This window comes from Pollicipes pollicipes, unplaced genomic scaffold (genome assembly GCF_011947565.3).
Source record: "Pollicipes pollicipes isolate AB1234 unplaced genomic scaffold, Ppol_2.1 Scaffold_7261;HRSCAF=8764_pilon_pilon_pilon, whole genome shotgun sequence".
NCBI lineage: Eukaryota > Metazoa > Arthropoda > Thecostraca > Pollicipedomorpha > Pollicipedidae > Pollicipes > Pollicipes pollicipes.
The window spans coordinates 37,684,164-37,704,090 of record NW_023597054.1 but is presented as its reverse complement, the minus strand read 5'-3'; the positions used below and the strand labels follow the sequence as shown (position 1 = coordinate 37,704,090).

Here is a 19,927-nt window from a genome sequence, read left to right as displayed (position 1 = left end):
CCTCCAACAGACGCAGACACGGGGGTCGCACTCTATGAGCATCAAACCCGGACCCCCCATCTCCATGAGCGCCAGATCCGGGCCCTTAGCTCCAGAGGCGGCAGACTCGAGCTCTGCACCACTCGCCCCTCCAGCAGCTTCAGAAACCGCTGCTGACCGAGCCAAGCCTACATGACTTGCATCATTCGAGAGAACATCTTTTCAAGATCCGCAGGTGAACAGCATGTTAAGACTGTGGTCATCACGCCCCAATCCGATCTAGCCGGTCAGCCCCTCACTTCTTGACAATCTTTGAAAATCTAACTGCCACTGGACTATTGACGGCATGTGAACGCGTGCGAATGACCCCCAGTGACGTCCTGCGGAGGTCGTTGCAAGCAAAAAGGCCATTTCATATGGTCCACAGCACTGTTGGCTGACAACCCCGCGTGCAAGGCTGTGCTGTATTGCCCTCGCGCAAGGGCTATGTGCGGGATAAAGTCACAAATGATTTATTTTCACTTTAATGTCGCCGACGTCGCGGCGACGGTGTGGACATGGTGATGACGGTGATGGCAGCTGCCATCGTTCTGCGAACGAGAGGCTCCAGAAGCCAGGATACCAAACATTGCACCAGCACATGCACCCTCTCGGCCGGTGTACCAGGTGGTCTCACCGCTATGCCCGTGACGCCTCTTCCTCCCCCCCCCCCCCCGCCTCAATCGCTCGCACATAACTGTTTTAGGATCCTGCACGGGGACGTGCTGCCTAGGACTGAAGGGCTAGAGGGCCTGAGCGACCCGACGCCGGCGGCGTAGCGCACAGTTGTGATCAGACCGGAGCTCTGCTTCCGGGTAGCACATAGTGGACGACCCTGGCGCAACACTATCCTACCTCAAGGCAGGTACGGGAAGGCCCCGGTGGTGCACTCTCCCGCAGCAACGGTAGATCCAGGCAGCGTCAGGCCGGAGTGCAGCACTTTCCTCCTCCTCCAACTGCCGCAAGCCACGTACCGCACCATAGCAGCGGCAGATCCAGGCACTGCGCTCCCCTTCTCCAGCAGCAACAGACCCGGTGCCGTAATCAGGCGCTAGACTCTACTCTGCCAGTAGCGGCAGGCCTACGAGTAACGTATTCTGCTCACCCATCAGCGGAAAACTTGCGCGCCACTCTCCCCTCCTCTAGCAGCGTATTGAAACCCCTCATTTTGAATTTGTTGATAACAGGAACCGCATTATATTTTTCCATGGAATTATTTAAAGTCAGGATAGGTCACGGGCCTCAAATGACCTAGTTCAACGCCCTGTTTTTAGGAACATACTGCCTGGCGTAATCCTTGGCGCTTATTCAAACGCAAAAATAAGAGCAGTCTTGTATGATTTCGGTAACCATGACCTTCGGAAGGTCAAACAATGCCACTGACCTTAACTGAGCACCAGTTATCTTCTCCTGAGAAGATATCTAGGTGCACAATGGTTACATGAGAAGGTCTTGTGGCACTTTGGACACCAATTTGGAGTTCCACCTCATTCCGTACTGGGCATAATTTATTGCTATCACTCCCTACCCAACATCCCATTATTGTAATACACGCTCAATTGATTCCTTTTACTCGATCCCCTATCCAAACAAGGTGGGAGCACCTTTGCCATGTCGCGCGACTACACGACTGTCGGCTGCCCCGAGACCAGGCTGCCGCTATCAAGCCCAAAGCAAAATGGCCCTGTGCGACGAGCTATGGACGAAATTTTGGAAGACGAACCCTACCACCACGCGTTTAGCTAATCATGAACACTGTCACTACACGTTCGGCGCTCTACCGAAGTTGGGCTTCCACCACGGCGGTTGGTATTTCTGCGTATCAACGTGCTTCTTTGTGTGAACATTTTACACTTTGCAGCCAGCTGGTTCACAGAAAGGTGATGTCTGTTAACTGCCCCCTTGTTCACTATCTATGTTAAGAGGTGTCACCGATGGTCTAGAAGGCAGTCAAGTATAGTAAAACTCGGATAAATGCACGACACCATTAAGGGAAGTGTTCCACATTTGTATGGGGCTTTGAAATGAAAAGCCGTCTTTGAGATTATTCAGTGTAATTCACAGCCCTGCCCTTCTCGAGATCTGAAGCCCTCTAGCTTCTGAGCTACAAGCCCGCGAAGACACGCAGACTATTTTGGGAAAACTATTCACACAGGCATCCTTGGCGACATCATAATGCCATTCAAATCCTGTCATTCCATTAGCCATGAGGCGATGAAGACTAGGAAACAAAATTATCAAGTCGTTCAGATCTGGTGTTCGGGAGTACAATTTCCAAATATAACGGCCGCCAATTGGCTGGGTGGGGAGGGGAGGAGGGGGTGGGGGGCACACAGGGCCCGTAACGACCGCAAGCGTCCCGCAGGGCTCAAACGGGTCTAGTGGCTTATCACTCGTGCTGCACACCGGGTGCACCTAGCAGGTCTCCGCTTGGGGTGCCTGACCTCTCACGGCGACTCAAGGGGTCAAGGGGCGGCGACGCTGAGCCACGGTGACTCAGGGAGGGAAGAGGTCTCTCTGATTACTTGGCCGGCCGTGTTACAAACGTTGTTTGGCCCGCACAGCCCCGGGGTAGCCCTAGCGGTGACCATCTGACCACCTGGTCTGTGTATTTATTGCATTTTGTTTTAACGACTTCACCTTGTAGTGGAAAGCTGCTGTTAACGATAAAGAAAATAGACAAATACACAAATAAGGCTGCCGAAGTAGTGTTAGGCAATCCCCAAGTTGTACCCCGAGGTGGGTGCGGAGCCCCGCTGCCGAATGCGGAAGTCAAATGGTGTGGAAAATACTTCGCAAACCCCACCACCAACACTTGTAGCAAGGGCAAGGGTGCCCAAGCGGTGGACACGGGTATAAACGTCGGCGGCCGAATCAGGCTACCGTTACGCCGGTTCTTAGCTGTAACATCAAACAAGATAGACGCTCAGAGCAAGGTCTCCGTCTCAGTCCGTTTCAACGGCAATCGGCCTTTGCGAAGATCGGAAGGCCAAAGGACTCTCCAGTTTGACTTTGCTCGCACGCTAACGGAGGGATAGAGGTGAGACTCTCGGATGACAAGGAAATTAGACAGCTATTGGACACACACAAGCCTTCCGTGCGAAGATAGGAAGAAATGTGGATGCCTTTACTGTGCATCCACACGCCTCGCAGGATGCCGCCAAGGATATCATAACCTGTTGAGATATCAGGGGCGTGTATGAAGACGGCACAGTTGAGCGTGCGGCTGAGGCTGGCGTGACGGCGGCGGGGCAAATCAGAAGGCGAGAGAGCGGGAACCTCGTTGACAGGGACGCTGTCATCCTGGACATTTCGCTCAGCAGCAGTGTTTCAAAAAGTGCCCGTAGGTTACCAGTCTGTTCCTGTCAGGCTTTACGCACCAAACCGGGCCAGATGTTACAAATGTCAAACTTTTGGACGCGTAACTGATAAGTGCTGGAAGAATATGCGGTGAGCGAGGTGCGCGGAAACTGGACATCAGTATGCGAATTGCAGAGTCGACACGACATGTGTCAACTGTGGTCAAAGGCACTTATCGTCGTGGTGAAGATGCCCAGCGGTTCTGACGCAGAAAAGCGATCATAGGCATCAGAGTGAGGGAGCGTGTGTTGTTTGGAGAGACCCAGCGCCGACATGAGGCCTCGACCACAGCACCGTCTGGCAGAGACGCACTGATTAACCCAGCACGCAGTCTACCAAATGCGTCATCCGCAGTTGAGACTGTTGCAATTGTATGGCCTGGACGCTTTTAAAACTATGGCAGTAAAGGAGTTTGTGCGACAAATTTTATGCACTTTGCTCCATCGGGCGTCGCTTCCCAGTTGTGCAAAAAACCAATCCCATCGACGAAACGCCTTCTGCGGCAGCACCTGCCCCCACTGAAACCCGCCACGAGATGGCCGAGCCTTCGAATGAAGCTGCCAGCAATCTGGTGATGATGCAGGGTCTGGGGACAACGGATGGACCGTGGTCAGCGTGAGCAGAGGCCCCGCTGCTCTCGTTCCCCTTCAACACTCGCTAGCCCGTCCGGTGTTAACAGCTCGCCTGCCCGCTCATCCACTTCCCCTCCACTAGCCCCGATGAGCTGGGCCTGTGGCTCAGCTAGGAACGAGCCCGGCTGTATCTCCGTCCGCGAGCGGGCCTCCGAATGTCCCGTCCCACACCGGTGTTGGCTCCCGCTTTGCAGCGCACATTGGAACCGGGTGTCCACCCAGTGGCACTGGCCCTTGGAGCTGCGGGGCGTTCGGCCCGATCTACACCTGGGATAGCGGCTCCGGGGGAGTCGAGGGTGGGACTGCCGCGACACCACCGCCTTCCCCGTGGCTGGTGGTTCCGCCCCTCACGCCGGCGACAGGTGTCTGGGGTGGAGCCCGTCTAGTATATGTTCTTTCGCTCAGTCAGCCGTGCTACTACGCGTACCCCGTCATGGCCGGGATCACCGGTTGAGGGTGGAGGCCCGAAGGCCCGACCGAGGAGCAGATCAGACGCCTTCGCAATCGAAGGGTGAGACAGCCCCTCGAGTTCTCCACGCGGATCAGGAGCTAGTGGCCATTTATAAGCTGCTTAGGTACTCTCGTGACCGTTTGACCGAGCTCAGCCAACTTCTTCCCAATCGCTGGCGCTTTCTAAGCCAGCGGCTTAGAAGGCGCCAGCGGTTGGGTGAAAAAACCGCTTGACCGCGCCTGCTTTCGGGGCCCCGTTGTCTTCAGGTGCCCCGAAAACGGGACGTAAGAAATCGTCGTGAAGACGGACTCGTCTCTGTCACATGGTTAGGCCCGGCGCCTGACTAGTCAGACGGATCTGCTCGGCATCCTACGGGGTAAATTTTGACCATAGGTTTAGGCTGGTCCAGCAGCGGGTCTGCCGCTGCTGGGGTGCAGCGGTCGGGCGTGCCGCTGTTGAGAGGAGGGGGAGGGAGGGGGAATGCCATAAGCTGCTAGCGGAGACGGTACGGCGCCATCATTACATCATCACACTATACAATCACATCATTACGTCCGCTATGCAATTGACCCCAGCTTGATGTCCGTCACTTAACAGCCCGCCCCGCATCGAAGTCTCAACACCAGTGACGTCATGTTGACGCAAAGCGAGGATGAAGCGAAGATGGTTTCGCCTACCACATAATGTCTTGACGTAATAACGGGCAGATGAGTTGCGTGTGTTCCTGAGTGGCATTGTTAGGGGGACTCCAGCAAGGGTGAGGGATTTGGGCCAAGTCGGGCTGTACTGATTTGTTCTCTCTCTTCTTTGCGTCTGAATGTGTGGATTGGATTAGTGTAATACACCCCTCGACTCTTCTCAATGATGTCGAATACGGCTTATCCTGAGCATAATCGCGTTTTTCGAAGAATGTGTGTCTGGTCACGCTGCAGCGTCGTAGGAATGGATGTCTTACAAACATGTTGCGAAGATCTTGACACTTTCATTTTGATAACTGTAAAGGAAATGCGAGGAGCTAGGCATTGGCTTTGCAAGTTTTTGTCGTGCAGCTGCCACCTCTTTTAACTTGAATATACCTGTTCACAGAGGGCCATTTATTCTTTGGAGAGCACCCTGCCATCACCTGTACACTAATGTTGAGTTTACCTTCCAAATGTTGGCTTGGACCCAATAATTTTTGCTTATATTTTACAAAAGGGCAGGAAAAAAGTGTGCCATGATGCAAATATTATTTTCATTGATCCTACCACACTGTAACATGGAGGGTTGGGGTGGGAGGCAGCATGCCAGTCAGCAAAAAATCCATTCATTTTGTCAGGTGTCTGCCTATACCCCATGCATCTGGACTTTGTTCCTGCATTGAGGCAAACTCAGGCCAGGGAAAATTGTGCTGAATTTCATGCAATTTCTTTGTGAAAAAATGCTCGAGCTTTCACTGAACCTAACATAATAACATTACATAAAGTCATGTGGGTTTATGGTGGATGCAGATCTGCTTTAGTTCTTACTGATATGTTGGGCATATTAAGCTGCCATTTACTTTGGCAGGGCTGGGACAGGGTAACTTTACCCTGCAACCTCAACAAAACTACCACCAAGTCAGAAAAACTTTGGTATTTGAGAAAAATTGCATGTTTGTTTCCTTTTCTTTGTTCATCAAACTTAAACCCAGACACTTTTTGCCTGCAACATAAATGTATTGATGCTACTGTCTGAGTTTATGGAGAACCTTTTGCAGCAAGCAATGTTTTGTTTGCCACCCAAAGTGGGCTATAAATCTGATAGTGTATTACTTGAAATATTGCTGTCTTGTGGCAAGGTCTCATGCAAATCCAATGATAAAAATTGAATGTCAAGAATTGAATTAAAACCAATCAAATCAAATCAGTCAAGCAATCAAAAGAAAGGTCACAATTAAGGAGAATGTCCATTTTTTTGGCCACAACACTGTTTGGTCAGATTATGTAGATAAATGATATGGACATTAAAGGTCTTGCTGGGATAGATTTTGAATAAAATTCTCTGTTGAACAAATGCATTGCAAGCAAACTAGCAAAAAAAGCCTTACCATGTCATGCAACTATATGAATTTCAGCAGCCCTGTAACCATGCTAACACTATGAAGCCAATGCCCAATGGCCCTCTTTGAAATGCCATTTACAAACACTTCAGGAAATTGAACCCACAGCTACCATTTCATCACATCATAAAAGCTATATATGATGTGATAAAATTGTAACAACTGAGTAGATCAATGATATGGTAAACTTAGCATACCTTGGGCTGTGGTGAACTTTGTACACCTTGGCCATAAGACACACAAAGGTTTGAGAAGTTTAACTGGAAGGCCATAGTGTATGGGTGGGGGGATGACCTAAGGCCCTGATGACCATCTCCATCCCCATCCACTGCACCCTGGCACAGGCTGCATTATGATTCATCAGAATAAAATGGGCTAAACCCAATGAGCAAAAAATTGTAGGTGTGAGGTATATCTGATTGTGCTTCAATTTGCTCCCAAATCATTTACATATCATTATGCCCCTGTATGCTATTGGTACATTCCATGCAGCACAGTAATATCTAGCAGAAACAGGCAATAACTAGCACAAACATGTGATATATGCCTGTTTCCTGTTGGGAATGTCCAACCAAACAGACATCAAGATCATCACCTTGAAAGTCAAGGTCTAGCCCACCAAACCAAAGCAGAGAGAAGAACAGTTTGCTTATTGCAGATTTAGTCCTGTTCCTGAGTGGAACAAAATGTTGCTGAGAGCTGTCATATTTTGGAGACTTGCTCATGACCATCTATACAACCTGACAGTTCTGCATGTTCATATATTTCAGGGCACTGCTGAAGGCAGGGCAAACCGCAGGATGGCATCCCAACTACCGCGAAGGATTATCAAGGTATTCTTCCATACAACTTCCATTTATGTTAGCATGTTTTGTGTAAGGTCATGTAGGTTCACAAATCTCGTGAAAGCCCAGATTCATTGTTTGTGAGCCATTTTGATCCAACTGTGTGTTCCTTTGGCCAATTCTCTGTTGCGTTACTGATGTTTCATATGATTATGCTTCAAGTAGTTATCTTGTCTTGAATGACCTGTGGTTTTAAAATGTTGTAGTTTTAGACAGCATGGTCACATAGATCATAATCCCAACAGTGGCATTGAGAGCCAGTGCAGATCACTTTTTTACACTTGCTGCAACTTTGCTACACCCTTTAATGCAGGCAGAGCTGCAGACCTTGCATGATGGCATGGTACTGTGTGCAGCCTTATGTTAGATGGCTTCATATGTGGAGACATTGTTAGCTGTGTGGTCTGTGCACCAGTGCAGAAAATGTGCTCTCTGCTTACTTACTCTGAAGAATCACTCGTTTTGAGCAGCTGTGTCATGGATGATAAGTGGAGAACAATTGTGTGATTGCATGTAACAGCTGTGGACTGTGTAACATTTGAAATGTGTGAGATGAAATTTGATAGCTTTAAAGCACTTTTAGAGTATTTGGTTCAGAAATGCATTGGACTTGTGAAAACTTGAAAGTATTATTGCATTGCGTCCTGTATGAAGTTCTTGAATTCAGTGAAAAGGCCTTTAACAGCTCAATGATTGAGCAGTATTTTGTCCCAGTATGTGGCCCAATATCTGATCTAATATGTCGCTCTCAATTTTGGCATGAAGTACCAGGATCTTTGTCCAATGGCCATAGTCTATGGCTCATATGATGCATGTCTTCTTCTGCAATTGACTGGTGTGATACCAGAGGTCACAGTTTGTTGCATTGCCACCCCCACCACATGCATGTGTGCAATCTGACCACCATGCATGCCCTGTGATGAGGGTCTGAAAGTTTTAGACTTGTGTGTCTGAAAATTTGGACATGTTAAGAGCCTGAGTCTGTTGGTTGGAAGTCAGCATCAGTTTAGTCACCATATACCTGCCATGCCAAAGTAGAGCCTCCTTGTTTGTTGTGTTATTATGTGCTTGCACTCCTCTGTAATCAAAGTGAAATGTCTTAACAAACATCAGAATGCTTAGTATGTCATGAGTGTCTGAAATTGCAATGCCAAATAATGTGAATACCATTTTAGGGACAGATGTAGCTTTTTCAGAAGATGAATTGAACAGGCTCAGCCTATAAGTTGCCATTGTGTGCCACGTATGCACTTGCACTGTTATTGTTGTATGTTAGATGTGCCTCTGATGTGTGCTGTTTTCTTATTTGATATTTGTGTCATGCTGGCATAAACAGTACATTTCATGTGTGTTTCAACAATTTCACTTGTGGCAGCTAGCCGTCATGCATGTTGAAGTGCTGTTGATGCAGGTGTCATGATAACACTAACAACATCTGATATCTAGCTTGTAATGTCATTATGCTGTTGTGCTTCAGTTCACTCCACTATCAGTATGCATTTTGTTATGTTGCATTTTGTTAATGCCAGCTTCTGCCAGTTTGGCAACCAAGCTTCTGCCCTACAGTTTTACCATCAAACCATTGGACATTAAATGAATCATTCAGTTGCTGCCAGTTTTGCATGACAGCTTTTAGCAAAATGTTGCCCACCACCCATGATGGGAATACACACTTATCAGGTCATATGTGCAAAAATAGTTTTCTGATTAGCATACTGTCTTTCAACTCCCATGTCTGATGTTGGCTGTGCCTTCACTTGCAGCAATATGTGAGGCTTGTATTCGTCCTCATGCAAGCTATCATTAACATCAACATGTAATATGGAAGATGTCGTGGTTTCGTGAAGGTAACGACTTTTCTGAATGGGAGCTGTTGATGAATGTGTGCCATTTGTGTTTGTGCCAGGAGACCCAGCGTCTGATGGCAGAGCCGGTGCCGGGGATCAGTGCCGTGCCCGACGAGCAGAACGCCAGATACTTCCATGTGGTGGTCACAGGTGGGTGTGGACCGACGCTCTGCCCGGTGGCGGCAGTCACCGCGGCCCGGAGGACATTCGGTGCGGATTGCTGTCGAGAAGCAGTGATGCTCGTGAGGTTCTGTGCAGAAATCGACCCTTTGCAATCACTGGAATGGCCTTTGTTACATTTTTGGCCTATGGGATGGCGTGTGCTGATTGGCCGTGTGTATTACTCCCGCCGGCTGTCGTTTTACGACAGTGCGTGACCGCAGCTTGCATGCGATGCACGACAGGTCCGGAGGGCTCGCCGTTCGATGGCGGCGTGTTTAAGTTGGAGCTGTTCCTGCCGGAGGAGTATCCGATGTCGGCGCCGAAAGTGCGCTTCATGACAAAAATCTACCACCCCAACATTGACAAGCTGGGAAGGATCTGTCTAGACATCCTTAAAGGTGGGGATCGCGCGCCGACGTCGCGTGTCCTGTACTGATGACACGTCACTCTTGCGCCGCTGGGGCTGCCGCGACCTCGCGTAACAGCGGGGTGTGGTGTGTCGGCGCCAGCAGCATTGTCTGACCTCGTCCCGTCTTGCCCAGATGGCTTCGAGATCATACCTTGTTGGCCGTCCATGTTGAGTGTGCCTGCACGTTCCTGCCCATCGGGCCTTGCCCAGCTGCCCAGGAACGTTTGCAAAAAGAGACAAAAGTGTGTGGTCGCTCGCCGGCGGGTTCCGCCCGTCTGTTTCTACTGGACCGTGTTGAGGCGGCTAACTGTGGGTGTCTGCGTCCGACAGACAAGTGGTCGCCGGCGCTGCAGATCCGCACCGTACTGCTCTCCATCCAGGCGCTGCTCAGCGCGCCGAATCCGGACGACCCACTGGCCAACGACGTGGCCGAGCTCTGGAAGTGCAACGAGGCCGAAGCAATCCGAAACGCGCGCGACTGGACCCGGCTGTACGCCATGGGCAACAACTGAGCCGCGCCGCCGTAGCAACCAATTGAGGCATCGCCGCAGCCGGGCTTCGGGCGGGCCTCCGGGCCAGCGCCGTGGGGGGGCCAGTCAACGGCGCAGTGGCCGAGCGCGCACGGGCGCGCGGGAACTGGACTCGGGCACACCGCCCATACAGGTGTGAAGCGGAAGGCCGTCGCTCGCGAGGTGTGATGGGACAGGTACTTGTATGTAATTTAGAGGCGTCGGCCTCCACCGACCGGTCGGTGGGCTCGGCGTCGGCACGCGTAATCCAGTCACATTCCTCTGTCGCCCAGGCATTGTTCTGCCGCACTCGCTCCGGCGGCGGCGGCGGCGGCGCGCACTCCGGCCGCCTGGCGCCCGCCCGTGATAGCGGCGGTCGCGTCCTGCTGCACACTTCCGCCGACTCTCCCCGCCTCAGGCCCAACCACGTATCGTTATGCACGGCTGTAACATTCCGCCGACACGCGTCGCGGATGACTGGGAACTCTGGGGAAGACGTGGTGCGCCTCCGCGCGGAACCTAGACAGCTCGACAGCTCTTTTGAGGTCCAAACGTTTGTAGCTGTCGGCGCCTAATTCCATGGGGCGCTTCTTAACCCGTATTGAGCAGAGATATCTGTGGATGGTCCGTTCTCACTCATGTACCAAATAAACATGAACAAGTTAGCCTCGTGACCTTTGGAGCTACCTGCCGCGTTGTAACGCAAACCAAACGGTTACCATGGCTCGGCGACGATGTGTATTCCACGAATACCTGATCCCGTGCGTTCGCACCAAGTGCATGGGTTTTCAGAAGAAAACGATTCCACTATCACACGTACGGTTAAGATTCCTACACGGCACAATTGAAAGTAAAATTTTCGCATACGACAAACTCATGACGTTCTCAATGTCACCAACGGAGTGCACGTTTTCGAAAAACACGACATCGGGTATTTCTACAGTGGTCTCGTTGACACCCCTACCAAGCATGCCGAGCAGGATAATGGGTAAGCGCCGCAGGCGAGGCTTTACTCGATACAATACTAGCATATAAAAATGCGAGCGGCGATCGCGTGGGATTTCACACGCGCTTCACGTGTATTTCGGGCAGACCACAGCAGATTCAGACGCTGCTGTGACCTGCGGCAGCCGCAGCTTACGGTCACCAGTCATCAGGGTCAGGAGGTGGCGGTTCAGCACCTGCCCGCTCCCGCACCCCCTGCGACCTGGAGCGAGCAGAGACGCTCCGCGGCCCGCGCAGATATACCGATCGGGCGGTGAGCTCCCCCACCGTCGCCGCACACCACACACCGCATGGCGGACACACGACCGCTGCGGTCCCGCCGCCGCACAACGGAGATGAGAGCGACTGCGCCGACACGCCGGCCCCACACCGCTCGTCGGTACCGGCGCCCAGCGGCGGGCGCGGCGTGGCGCGGCGCAGCAATGCCACCGGACGCTTGCCAGCCAAAGCCAACGTTGGAGGGGATACTGGTGGAAGCCGACAGTATTTGGGACGCAAGCACTACACAGCCGTCCCTCGCTCGAGGTTCTGCTTGATCTCCTGCGTGTACTGGCCGTAGAAACGCTCCAGCTTCTTGTTGAACTTCATGTTCCTCTCGTTGATGTAGTCGATGTCGGCCTCGTCATCGTGCACGCGGCGACGACTGAATTTTTCTCTCTTCTCGATCCTGCGGCAGATAACAAGAGGATGGTTAGTGGCGTTGTTACTGTCGGGTGGAGTTGAAAGGCGCGCTGACTGCAGAGTTCGTTCCGTTTCCAGGTGAGTGGTGGCCATTGGATACATCACTGACCAAAAATGTCTGATTTACCTGATACGGAAGTGAATATTGAACTTACTGAACAGAAAACATCCACCAATCGAGCCAAGACGCCACATACAAATCATTGCATCCGTTGTTAAAAATGAACAACTTTTACCATGTCCTACCCAAGGCGTTAGAAAGGTCGGGTGGGAGGACCAAAGCCACGCAGTATCATGGCAATCCGTTAACGGCTTTAAAATTCGGTCATATTTTGTGTAGAGACAAGTGGTCAGTCAAGTTTACAGATTATGTAAATGCTCTGCGGCCAGGCTTGATTGAAATGCAGAGCTCAACGCATGTCCACTGTAATTTTCAGGGCCATTGGAACAGCCAATTACAACTTGCTGGCGGACTATAAATCCCGTATTTAAATCGGCACCAGATACGGTTCAGTCACATGGCCGCATCCCAGCGATCACTGCTCATCGGAATCGACCGGCGCCCCGGGCCCCGCAGCCGCTGGAGCCAGCGGTCGGCGGCGGCCGCCGCCACGGCACACGTACTGTCTCTCGACGTCATCGGCCAGGCGGTCCACGGCCTCCTTGGTGTCCTTGTGATGACCGTGGACGATGGAGCCGGCGCCGGCGTAGAAGGCGTCGCCCATCGCCTGTCGCTTCGCCTCGTACTGCTCCATGTCCGGCTTGATGTTCTTCACCAGCCGGTCGTACTGCCTGCAGCAGGGAGGTAGATGGTGGGTCGGCGTGGTAGCGCAGCGAACGGTTTGGATCAAGTGCACTCGCCAAGCGTGGGCGCATGTGACGATGTGCGGTACACAAACCAGCTATCCCAATGCTGAAATATGCTGACACGTCAAGACCAGGGTTGGCATTTCAACTGGCTGAAACCAATCTCTGCCATTTTCCTGTTTTATACTAGTTAAAGCCAGCATAAACTGGCTAAACTGAGAAACTTAATAAGATCTATTTAGTCCATATCCCCACCATTTGGTTGTGATGTTTCCTATCCAGTCAAAACCACAGAAACATGTTGTTACAACAGCATGAGCAGTCTGTAGTAAATCCGTGGTAATTGGAGCACTAAGTAGCATCTGAGCACTCGGGTGTACAGGTGCATTATCCAGCATTTAGTAAACATTAAACACAAATAAAGAAACCAAGTAAACACAACTGAAATATAATGAGTGCAATCAAATTAACTAGTCAACTATCACTATTGACTGAATACTTCAAATTTCATACATCAAAGCAATAAAAGGTCATTGCACAAGTGTGTTGTATGACTGCCCTAGTGACGTGCATATGTACGCTGAAACAGGACCCAACATAGGCATATGGTGATGTGAAAGCCGATGTCCTCGTTACATCCATGTTTTCAATGGTGGACCAAGGAGGGAGCGATCTGGATCAAGGGCCCCACTGGATAGCAGAAGCAATATTTTTTTCGAGTTTCTCCATGAGGTGGCACGGAAAATTGGGTTTAGCCTTCAGAAAACGAGCTGCTGGATCCTCCCTTGCACGTTTCAACAGCAGTTTTCCCATGGATGACATGGTGGCAAACACATACTTGTCTGCCAAGCAGTTTTCTCATTAACATCTAGAAACTGCAGTTGCATGTTCACACCTCAAAAAACTTGTTCACGCCTCAACAAACTGAGGGGTTCTTTACCTCAATCCCACTAAGCATTAGCTAGCGCTCAGATAAGTATGATGTTGACAAACACTGTCTTGTGCAGCACATGCACATAATAGCATCACCTTTCAATCGGTGCCAGCTATTGAACTAGCACGTTGCTTTTGAGCCTTTACGACGCACTCAACTGCTGAGGCTAGATGGTGTCACCTGCCCCCCCCCCCCCCCATTCTGGCAGGAAGGGCGGGCACCGCGGAGAACCGAACTCTATACTTCTGGCTTCCCACACACCCAGTGAGACACTGAAGTGCCCAAACCCTTTTCCTGAAATCTGAACAGAGCTGAAAATCCAGGAATCTTTCAGCTACAAATAGAAATGACTTGCATCATGTTGTTAGTGCTTGAACCTACTCATTGATCCAAATCGTGCATCACACCAACATATTAAGACAATGTGTTTATTGATGTAATGTGATGCCATCAAACAATATAGATGTGTTTGCAAACAGATGCAACTGAGCTGTTTTATGCGGTGTACACACCTATTGTATGCTTTGGGATATAAAATAATATAAATATTATGTAAAAAGGGCCTACATATAACATAAGGGGAACCTCTGTCTAAAATTGGAAGAAATATTTGGATATCATGTATCAACCTTAAACAGAATGCTTCACATTTTAAGACACTGAAGCAAGCATCAGATATGATGTAATGAGCTCATTCAAAACTATTGGCATACTTTTCAAGTGAAAAAGACTACTCAAGACACCTCATACACTGCACAACCTTGGAAGCCAATTGACGGCCGTTATATCTGAAAATCGCGCTTCCACATTACATTTTCTCGGCCTTGATCGCCACATGGCTAATGGAATGGCAGGATTTGAATGACGTTATTATGACACCAGTGGGTGCCGAGGCGACTGAAATACTCTCCATGATATACTTTTCCCAATTTTCACAGGCATCTAGCTCAGAAACTAGAAGGTCTTAAGGAGGGCAGGATTGTGAACAGCACCAAAAGGTCTTCAAGGTGACAATTTCCATTCAAAACCCTACATAAATGTGTGACACTCCCTTTTACAACACAAACTTTTCTGTACAACACACATCCAAACAGGGGCCCCTCACATATCAACTGATCTGAAAGCTGAAAAGAGCGACAAACCTGGCGGTCGGACGCCTCAAAGTTCGAGAAGCCCGGATCGGGGTTGTAGTGTTTGCGCTTGCGGCGGTCCCATTTCAGCGCGTCCTCGGCCGACACGTCCATGTTTCTCTGTCGGTCATAGTCCTTTCCCTGTGGCAGAGCAGTCCTTGGTCAGCAAATGGTACCAGGATCAGACAGCAGCATCGCCGTTCGGAATAGGGAGCAGTCAATCCGTTCACACTGCCACCACATAGCTGTGTACATTGAAGGGATGCACACTGCTGCACTATGCACAACACAGTGACAGCATAGTACCAACAAAGTTCTGATATGATCAGTTATGCTCTACCATTAACCAACATTCAAAATAAAGCAATAAAATATGCCACAACAGTTGACAAAACTGAAACAGACTGACCAAACAAAAGCATTCCAAAACAAGTACCCAGCCATAAAGTGACACCACAAATAATGCCATAATTTTGTATTACCCCATGTGCAAAGAAGCTTAAAACACAACTGGAAGGGAAGCTGGCTATGCAGGTTCTGTGCACATCCCACACTATGGACACATTGGCTCATCACAACACTGCTGTCAAAGTCCCGAGCTGCCTGTCCAGCAGAACTCACCTCCTTCTGGGCCGCGTCACGCTGTTCAGCCTCCTCCAGCTTGAGCTCAGCCCACTCCTGGCGACGCTCCCAGTTCTTGGGCTGGTTCTGGCGGCGGTCCTCCTCCACCACTTCCTGGTGGTTCAGCTTCTGGGCCTCATTACGGCGCGTGTGCAGCTCGCGCAGACGGCGCATACGCTCGGCCATGCGCTGCTTGGGCGTCAGGGTGGCGTCCGCGGACGAAGAGGGCTCCGCAATGTCGGCCATCTTCTTCACTTATACTCTTGCCTGAGGCACACAGAATACAGTACAACAGGTGTCAGAAGGTGTGCTCTTCCCTCAGCTCCATCTTTCTAGGCAACATCAGTTCCATCCTTCCAAGTCAGCTGGCTATAACATTGAGATCAATTCACTAATGCTAGTCACAACACAAGGGTAAGTAAAACATATCCTGCAGTGAAAACTTATCTAATTAAGCCTGAAAGCACACCACAAAGCATCATGCCTAATACAGGCCTGTGGATTTCCGAAACTCATTTAACTTAGCTACCACTGAGCTGAACTGTTTTAAGCCTGCCTCCATTTTCACACCTGATTTTCAATCATCCATATTTTTATGTAGACATTTTGTGCCCAATGGAGTGGTGCACTGCAATGCACAGTCTAATGCATATGTGTATCAGACACACAGCCACAGCTTTCCTCAGAGGACATCAATTTGCCTTGAACTCCTGCAGATTTGGACTAAATCTCTGCAAAAATATGAAAACTGAGTGCAAACTTTGCGACTAAAGTTGAGGATGCTGGCAACATCAACAGCAAATCCCTGTAAAAATATTAAAACTGAGTGCAAACTTAGTGACTGTGATTGTAATGATGTTGGTTACATCAACAGCAGACTGATAATCCATATATTAAGAAATGGTTTATCAGTCAACTCACTTTAATATCAATTAAACACTTTTGCTTTTGGCCTAGTCGTAAACCCGGAGTATCATGTTCATAGTACAAAAACACCAGCAAATACCAAACCTTTTCAGACACAAGTGTGCCAGCATTCCAAAATTCATCCAACAGGTTATGCAGGAGTGTAACTTCATACAAGCAGAATTATATCTCTCTGCGGCAACTGCATTCACAACTGCCATCATGTTGCCTTTTGACCCAGATTCTGACATCTGAACTGCCACACCAACCTGCAAAGCCTCAGGTACCTAGGTGATGCATTAAAATTTGCCCAGGCTGATGCTGATTTGCTAATCTTGATCAAGGGAAAAAGCAACAAGCAGTAAATTGTAGGTCAAGGTGTGATAGCATGACAGATTTAGACACCAGCACCTGACTGTCCAAGTACTAAGATACTACAGTGTACATGCATACATGTGTAAAATCAGTATGTTTATGCACCAACATTTGTGACAGCTTCCCCAGTATATAATATATGTTTAGCATATAAAAGTATCTAAAACTGCAGGTTTGTACATTAGATACCAATTTTTTTAAGTCATGGTTATGAAAACAAAATGAAATATGTCATGCTCTATCAAGCAAAATCTAATAACTGAAATAGTTTTCCCAAGTTTGTTTCAGAAGCATGCAAGACCTAAACCATGGGCAGGCATAATGAGACATTATATACCACACCAAAAGGGCACAGTTAATTGGTTTGCCATGCATGGTACATTTTGACATCTCACTTGTGCAAGCGAGATGCTGTCAAAACTTTTCTCTTGACTTTTTTCTCTCACTTTTCAGATTTGTTTTTTCACAACAACCAGTAAATCATAAGTCGTCACATTTTCAGTCACATTCACAAATACATCAGAAAATAACTCAGCTGGGAGAGCACAAGATAACCTGAGAGCAGCCAAACCACAGGTATATTCAAAATTACCAACACAACAAAGAATCCATGCAGCCCATGTCACTACACTGATGACATAATGTATCATAGATTCTGTGCCTTTTGGTTTACACAGTGACCCAGACAACAAAGATTCTATGTGATGTCTTGCCATGCAGAATCTTTCCTGGATGCATGCAATCTTTTGTTGAAACTTAATCAAAGTGGCATAGAAATGGTGCAACCCCTACCATTATCCAAATCAATTTGTGTGCCCAGGGCCAACAAGCAATACAAATGTTTTGCAATAATGAGAAACTGTAGTACCTGCAAGCAACAATGTGTCTTTAAATGCACAGTTATTGTCACCACAGTCACTAAGTTGAAACAAAAAGCCCGCTGCACAGCTAAAACATCCTGTGAAGATTTTATATGGCATCACATAAAACACTACATCATCAATGCTGTGGATACCCCCCCCACCACGCCTTGTTGAAGGTTACTCAACATGAGGCAAAAAGTATGTTCTGCACAATACACGCCAATCTTTGACTTGACTTCCCACACCTATCATACCAATACCCATACTTCCAAGTGACTACCATTGCCACCAAATCTCACGCTATTCCCCCAGGATCAATCTAACCCTCAACAGCCTTACAGCCTTAGTGTCCAGGCACATCACGACAGCCCGCCTTGAAATCGGCCATTGGATATAGGACATAGGATATTGGGATACGCAACAACACACAACGGAACCCCAGTTGATGCATACCAAAGCTATCTAACGACACATACCAAGGTTTTACACTCGGTGGCAGATGAACGCCGAACTGCGGGACGGCCGCGGAACAACGAACCAAAGCGCCTCGCTGCGCACAACAAACTGGAAATGGGACTGCGTCGAATCTGCTTGCGTCATATTGACATGCGCCAAAGATGCCTACGAAGCTTGGCATGGAGGCATTAGACAGCCTTGCATGGAGAGCATGGAGCACGGTTACGTTCGTCAAGTTAGATCGATATTACACATTCACATTCGCGTGTTACATTCGATCTACTCACCAATTACGATGAAATTTAGATCACAGATAGAGCTGATTATGCCATTGACGAATATGCGAGTCACTAAGTGTGACATCCAACAACAAAGGATCAAAGTTACTTGAGATCAAAGATCTAGGTCGTTCAAGGTCATTGCTTGGTTAACCTTTCTGGGCTCCACAGATTTTGAGCCAATTTGGTTTGTTGATAGAACAAAGCATTTCAACAAATAAAATCACATCTTCCAAATGTGACATTAAAAACCACGTCCTTAAAGAACCATACAAGTTTAAGGTCACTCAAAATCGGACTATCGATTATCTTGATATTTGGTAAAAACATTCACATCGCATGGCTCCACCTAGCCTCCAAATATTACATTGTGACATTCAAACGTTCGTCTTCCACAGGCATTCAAGTCTTGGAAATGACGGCCTCGCACGTGTTAACATTTATACATTCCATGTCAGTAAAATGGCAGAGAAACTCCTTTGATCACCTTGAAATTTGGCAAAAATGTGGACCATGTAACTAGAAAGCTTTTCACCGAGTGGCAATTTGTGACATTTCCATTCACGCATTCCGGAGGCTCTCAAACAATGGGATATATGACATATCTCTAAAACGACACAAATGGCGTCGTAATATGCCACCAAGACCAAGGAATGCTGCACAATGCATCTTCTATGATGTAATTAGCCGTTGCCTCTCATATGATGTGTCATATGACGGCACGGCATGCAGAATGTGACGTACAAATAAAAAATGTCACATTCGATGTCGGTTTTCATACATTCGTGGACTCCTCTGCTTGTTTTGAAATTCATCACAAATAATCAACTTACATGGTTTGACCTAGCCACCAAATATTATAGTGTGACATTCCAGCGTTCGTTTTCCAGAGGCATTCGAATCTTGAAAATGACAGCCTCGCACGTGTTAACATATGCACATTGCATGTCAGCTAAATGCATGAGAGACTCCTTCGATCACCTTGAAATTCGCCACAAATGTATACAATACATATATACAGTTTTTCATCAAGTGGCAATTTGTGACATTCGAATTTACGCATTCCGGAGGCTGTCAACAGTGGGATATATGGCATATCTCTAAAACGACACGTACAACGCCGTAGTATGCTACCAAGGCCTAAGAATGGTATACAGTGCTTCCTGTGAGATGTATTTGTCCACTGTACCCCACTTGGCGTGCCATATGACAGTATGGCATGCAAAATGTGACATCTAAGTGAAGTATATTACACGAAAGCGCAAGGACGACCCCCAGTGGCAGCCAGCAGACCAGAATTAGGTTTGGTGCAGACGAAACCCGAGGGCCAACCGTCCTACTTACTACAGCCGCACCCGATTTCCACCCACCATCTTCCAAGCCAGAAAAGCTCCCAGCAAAAGCCTGGCTGAAGAACAGGCTGACAACAGGTCCTACCAATCTTCGGGACTGCAGCTGCCAGCTGGATCCGAATCCAGGCCCCATCCGTCGCCAGAGGCTAGCGTTCTCAAGATTCCGGCTGGAGCTATGGCGTATCTGGATGAAAACGATTGGCTTA

General features: G+C 48.7%; 2 protein-coding genes across 3 annotated transcripts; one reads left to right on the top strand and one right to left on the bottom strand.

Annotated features, from left to right (window-relative positions):
* Positions 1 to 5,165: 5,165 nt before the first annotated feature.
* Positions 5,166 to 10,978, top strand: LOC119111971 (ubiquitin-conjugating enzyme E2 N). Of its 2 annotated transcripts, none has more exons than XM_037235878.1 (5): positions 5,166 to 5,218; positions 7,312 to 7,374; positions 9,293 to 9,383; positions 9,638 to 9,793; positions 10,135 to 10,978. In XM_037235878.1, the coding sequence occupies exons 2-5, from the start codon at positions 7,342 to 7,344 to the stop codon at positions 10,314 to 10,316; spliced, it is 462 nt and encodes a 153-aa protein (XP_037091773.1). In that variant the 5' UTR covers positions 5,166 to 5,218; positions 7,312 to 7,341; the 3' UTR covers positions 10,317 to 10,978. The 2 variants fall into 2 exon arrangements, with proteins under 2 accessions (XP_037091773.1, XP_037091775.1); XM_037235880.1 differs by lacking the exon at positions 5,166 to 5,218 and adding an exon at positions 5,229 to 5,236.
* A 143-nt stretch (positions 10,979 to 11,121) lies between these two features.
* Positions 11,122 to 18,204, bottom strand: LOC119111973 (pre-mRNA-splicing factor syf2). Its single transcript, XM_037235881.1, has 5 exons — positions 18,112 to 18,204; positions 15,492 to 15,758; positions 14,883 to 15,011; positions 12,624 to 12,787; positions 11,122 to 11,985 (listed from the first exon to the last, which is right to left on the bottom strand). The coding sequence occupies exons 2-5, from the start codon at positions 15,735 to 15,737 to the stop codon at positions 11,820 to 11,822; spliced, it is 705 nt and encodes a 234-aa protein (XP_037091776.1). The 5' UTR covers positions 15,738 to 15,758; positions 18,112 to 18,204; the 3' UTR covers positions 11,122 to 11,819.
* Between the last annotated feature and the right edge of the window lie 1,723 nt (positions 18,205 to 19,927).

Bases quoted from the DNA above. Each gene is read 5' to 3' on its own strand.
- LOC119111971 (XM_037235878.1), top strand. From the start codon at position 7,342: ATGGCATCCCAACTACCGCGAAGGATTATCAAG. The intron at 7,375-9,292 runs GTATTCTTCCAT...TGTTTGTGCCAG, and splicing joins TACCGCGAAGGATTATCAAG to GAGACCCAGCGTCTGATGGC. The intron at 9,384-9,637 runs GTGGGTGTGGAC...GATGCACGACAG, and splicing joins CTTCCATGTGGTGGTCACAG to GTCCGGAGGGCTCGCCGTTC.
- LOC119111973 (XM_037235881.1), bottom strand. From the start codon at position 15,737: ATGGCCGACATTGCGGAGCCCTCTTCGTCCGCGGACGCCACCCTGACG. The intron at 15,012-15,491 runs GTGAGTTCTGCT...GCTCTGCCACAG, and splicing joins GTGACGCGGCCCAGAAGGAG to GGAAAGGACTATGACCGACA. The intron at 11,986-12,623 runs GTACGTGTGCCG...TATCTGCCGCAG, and splicing joins GCCGATGACGTCGAGAGACA to GATCGAGAAGAGAGAAAAAT.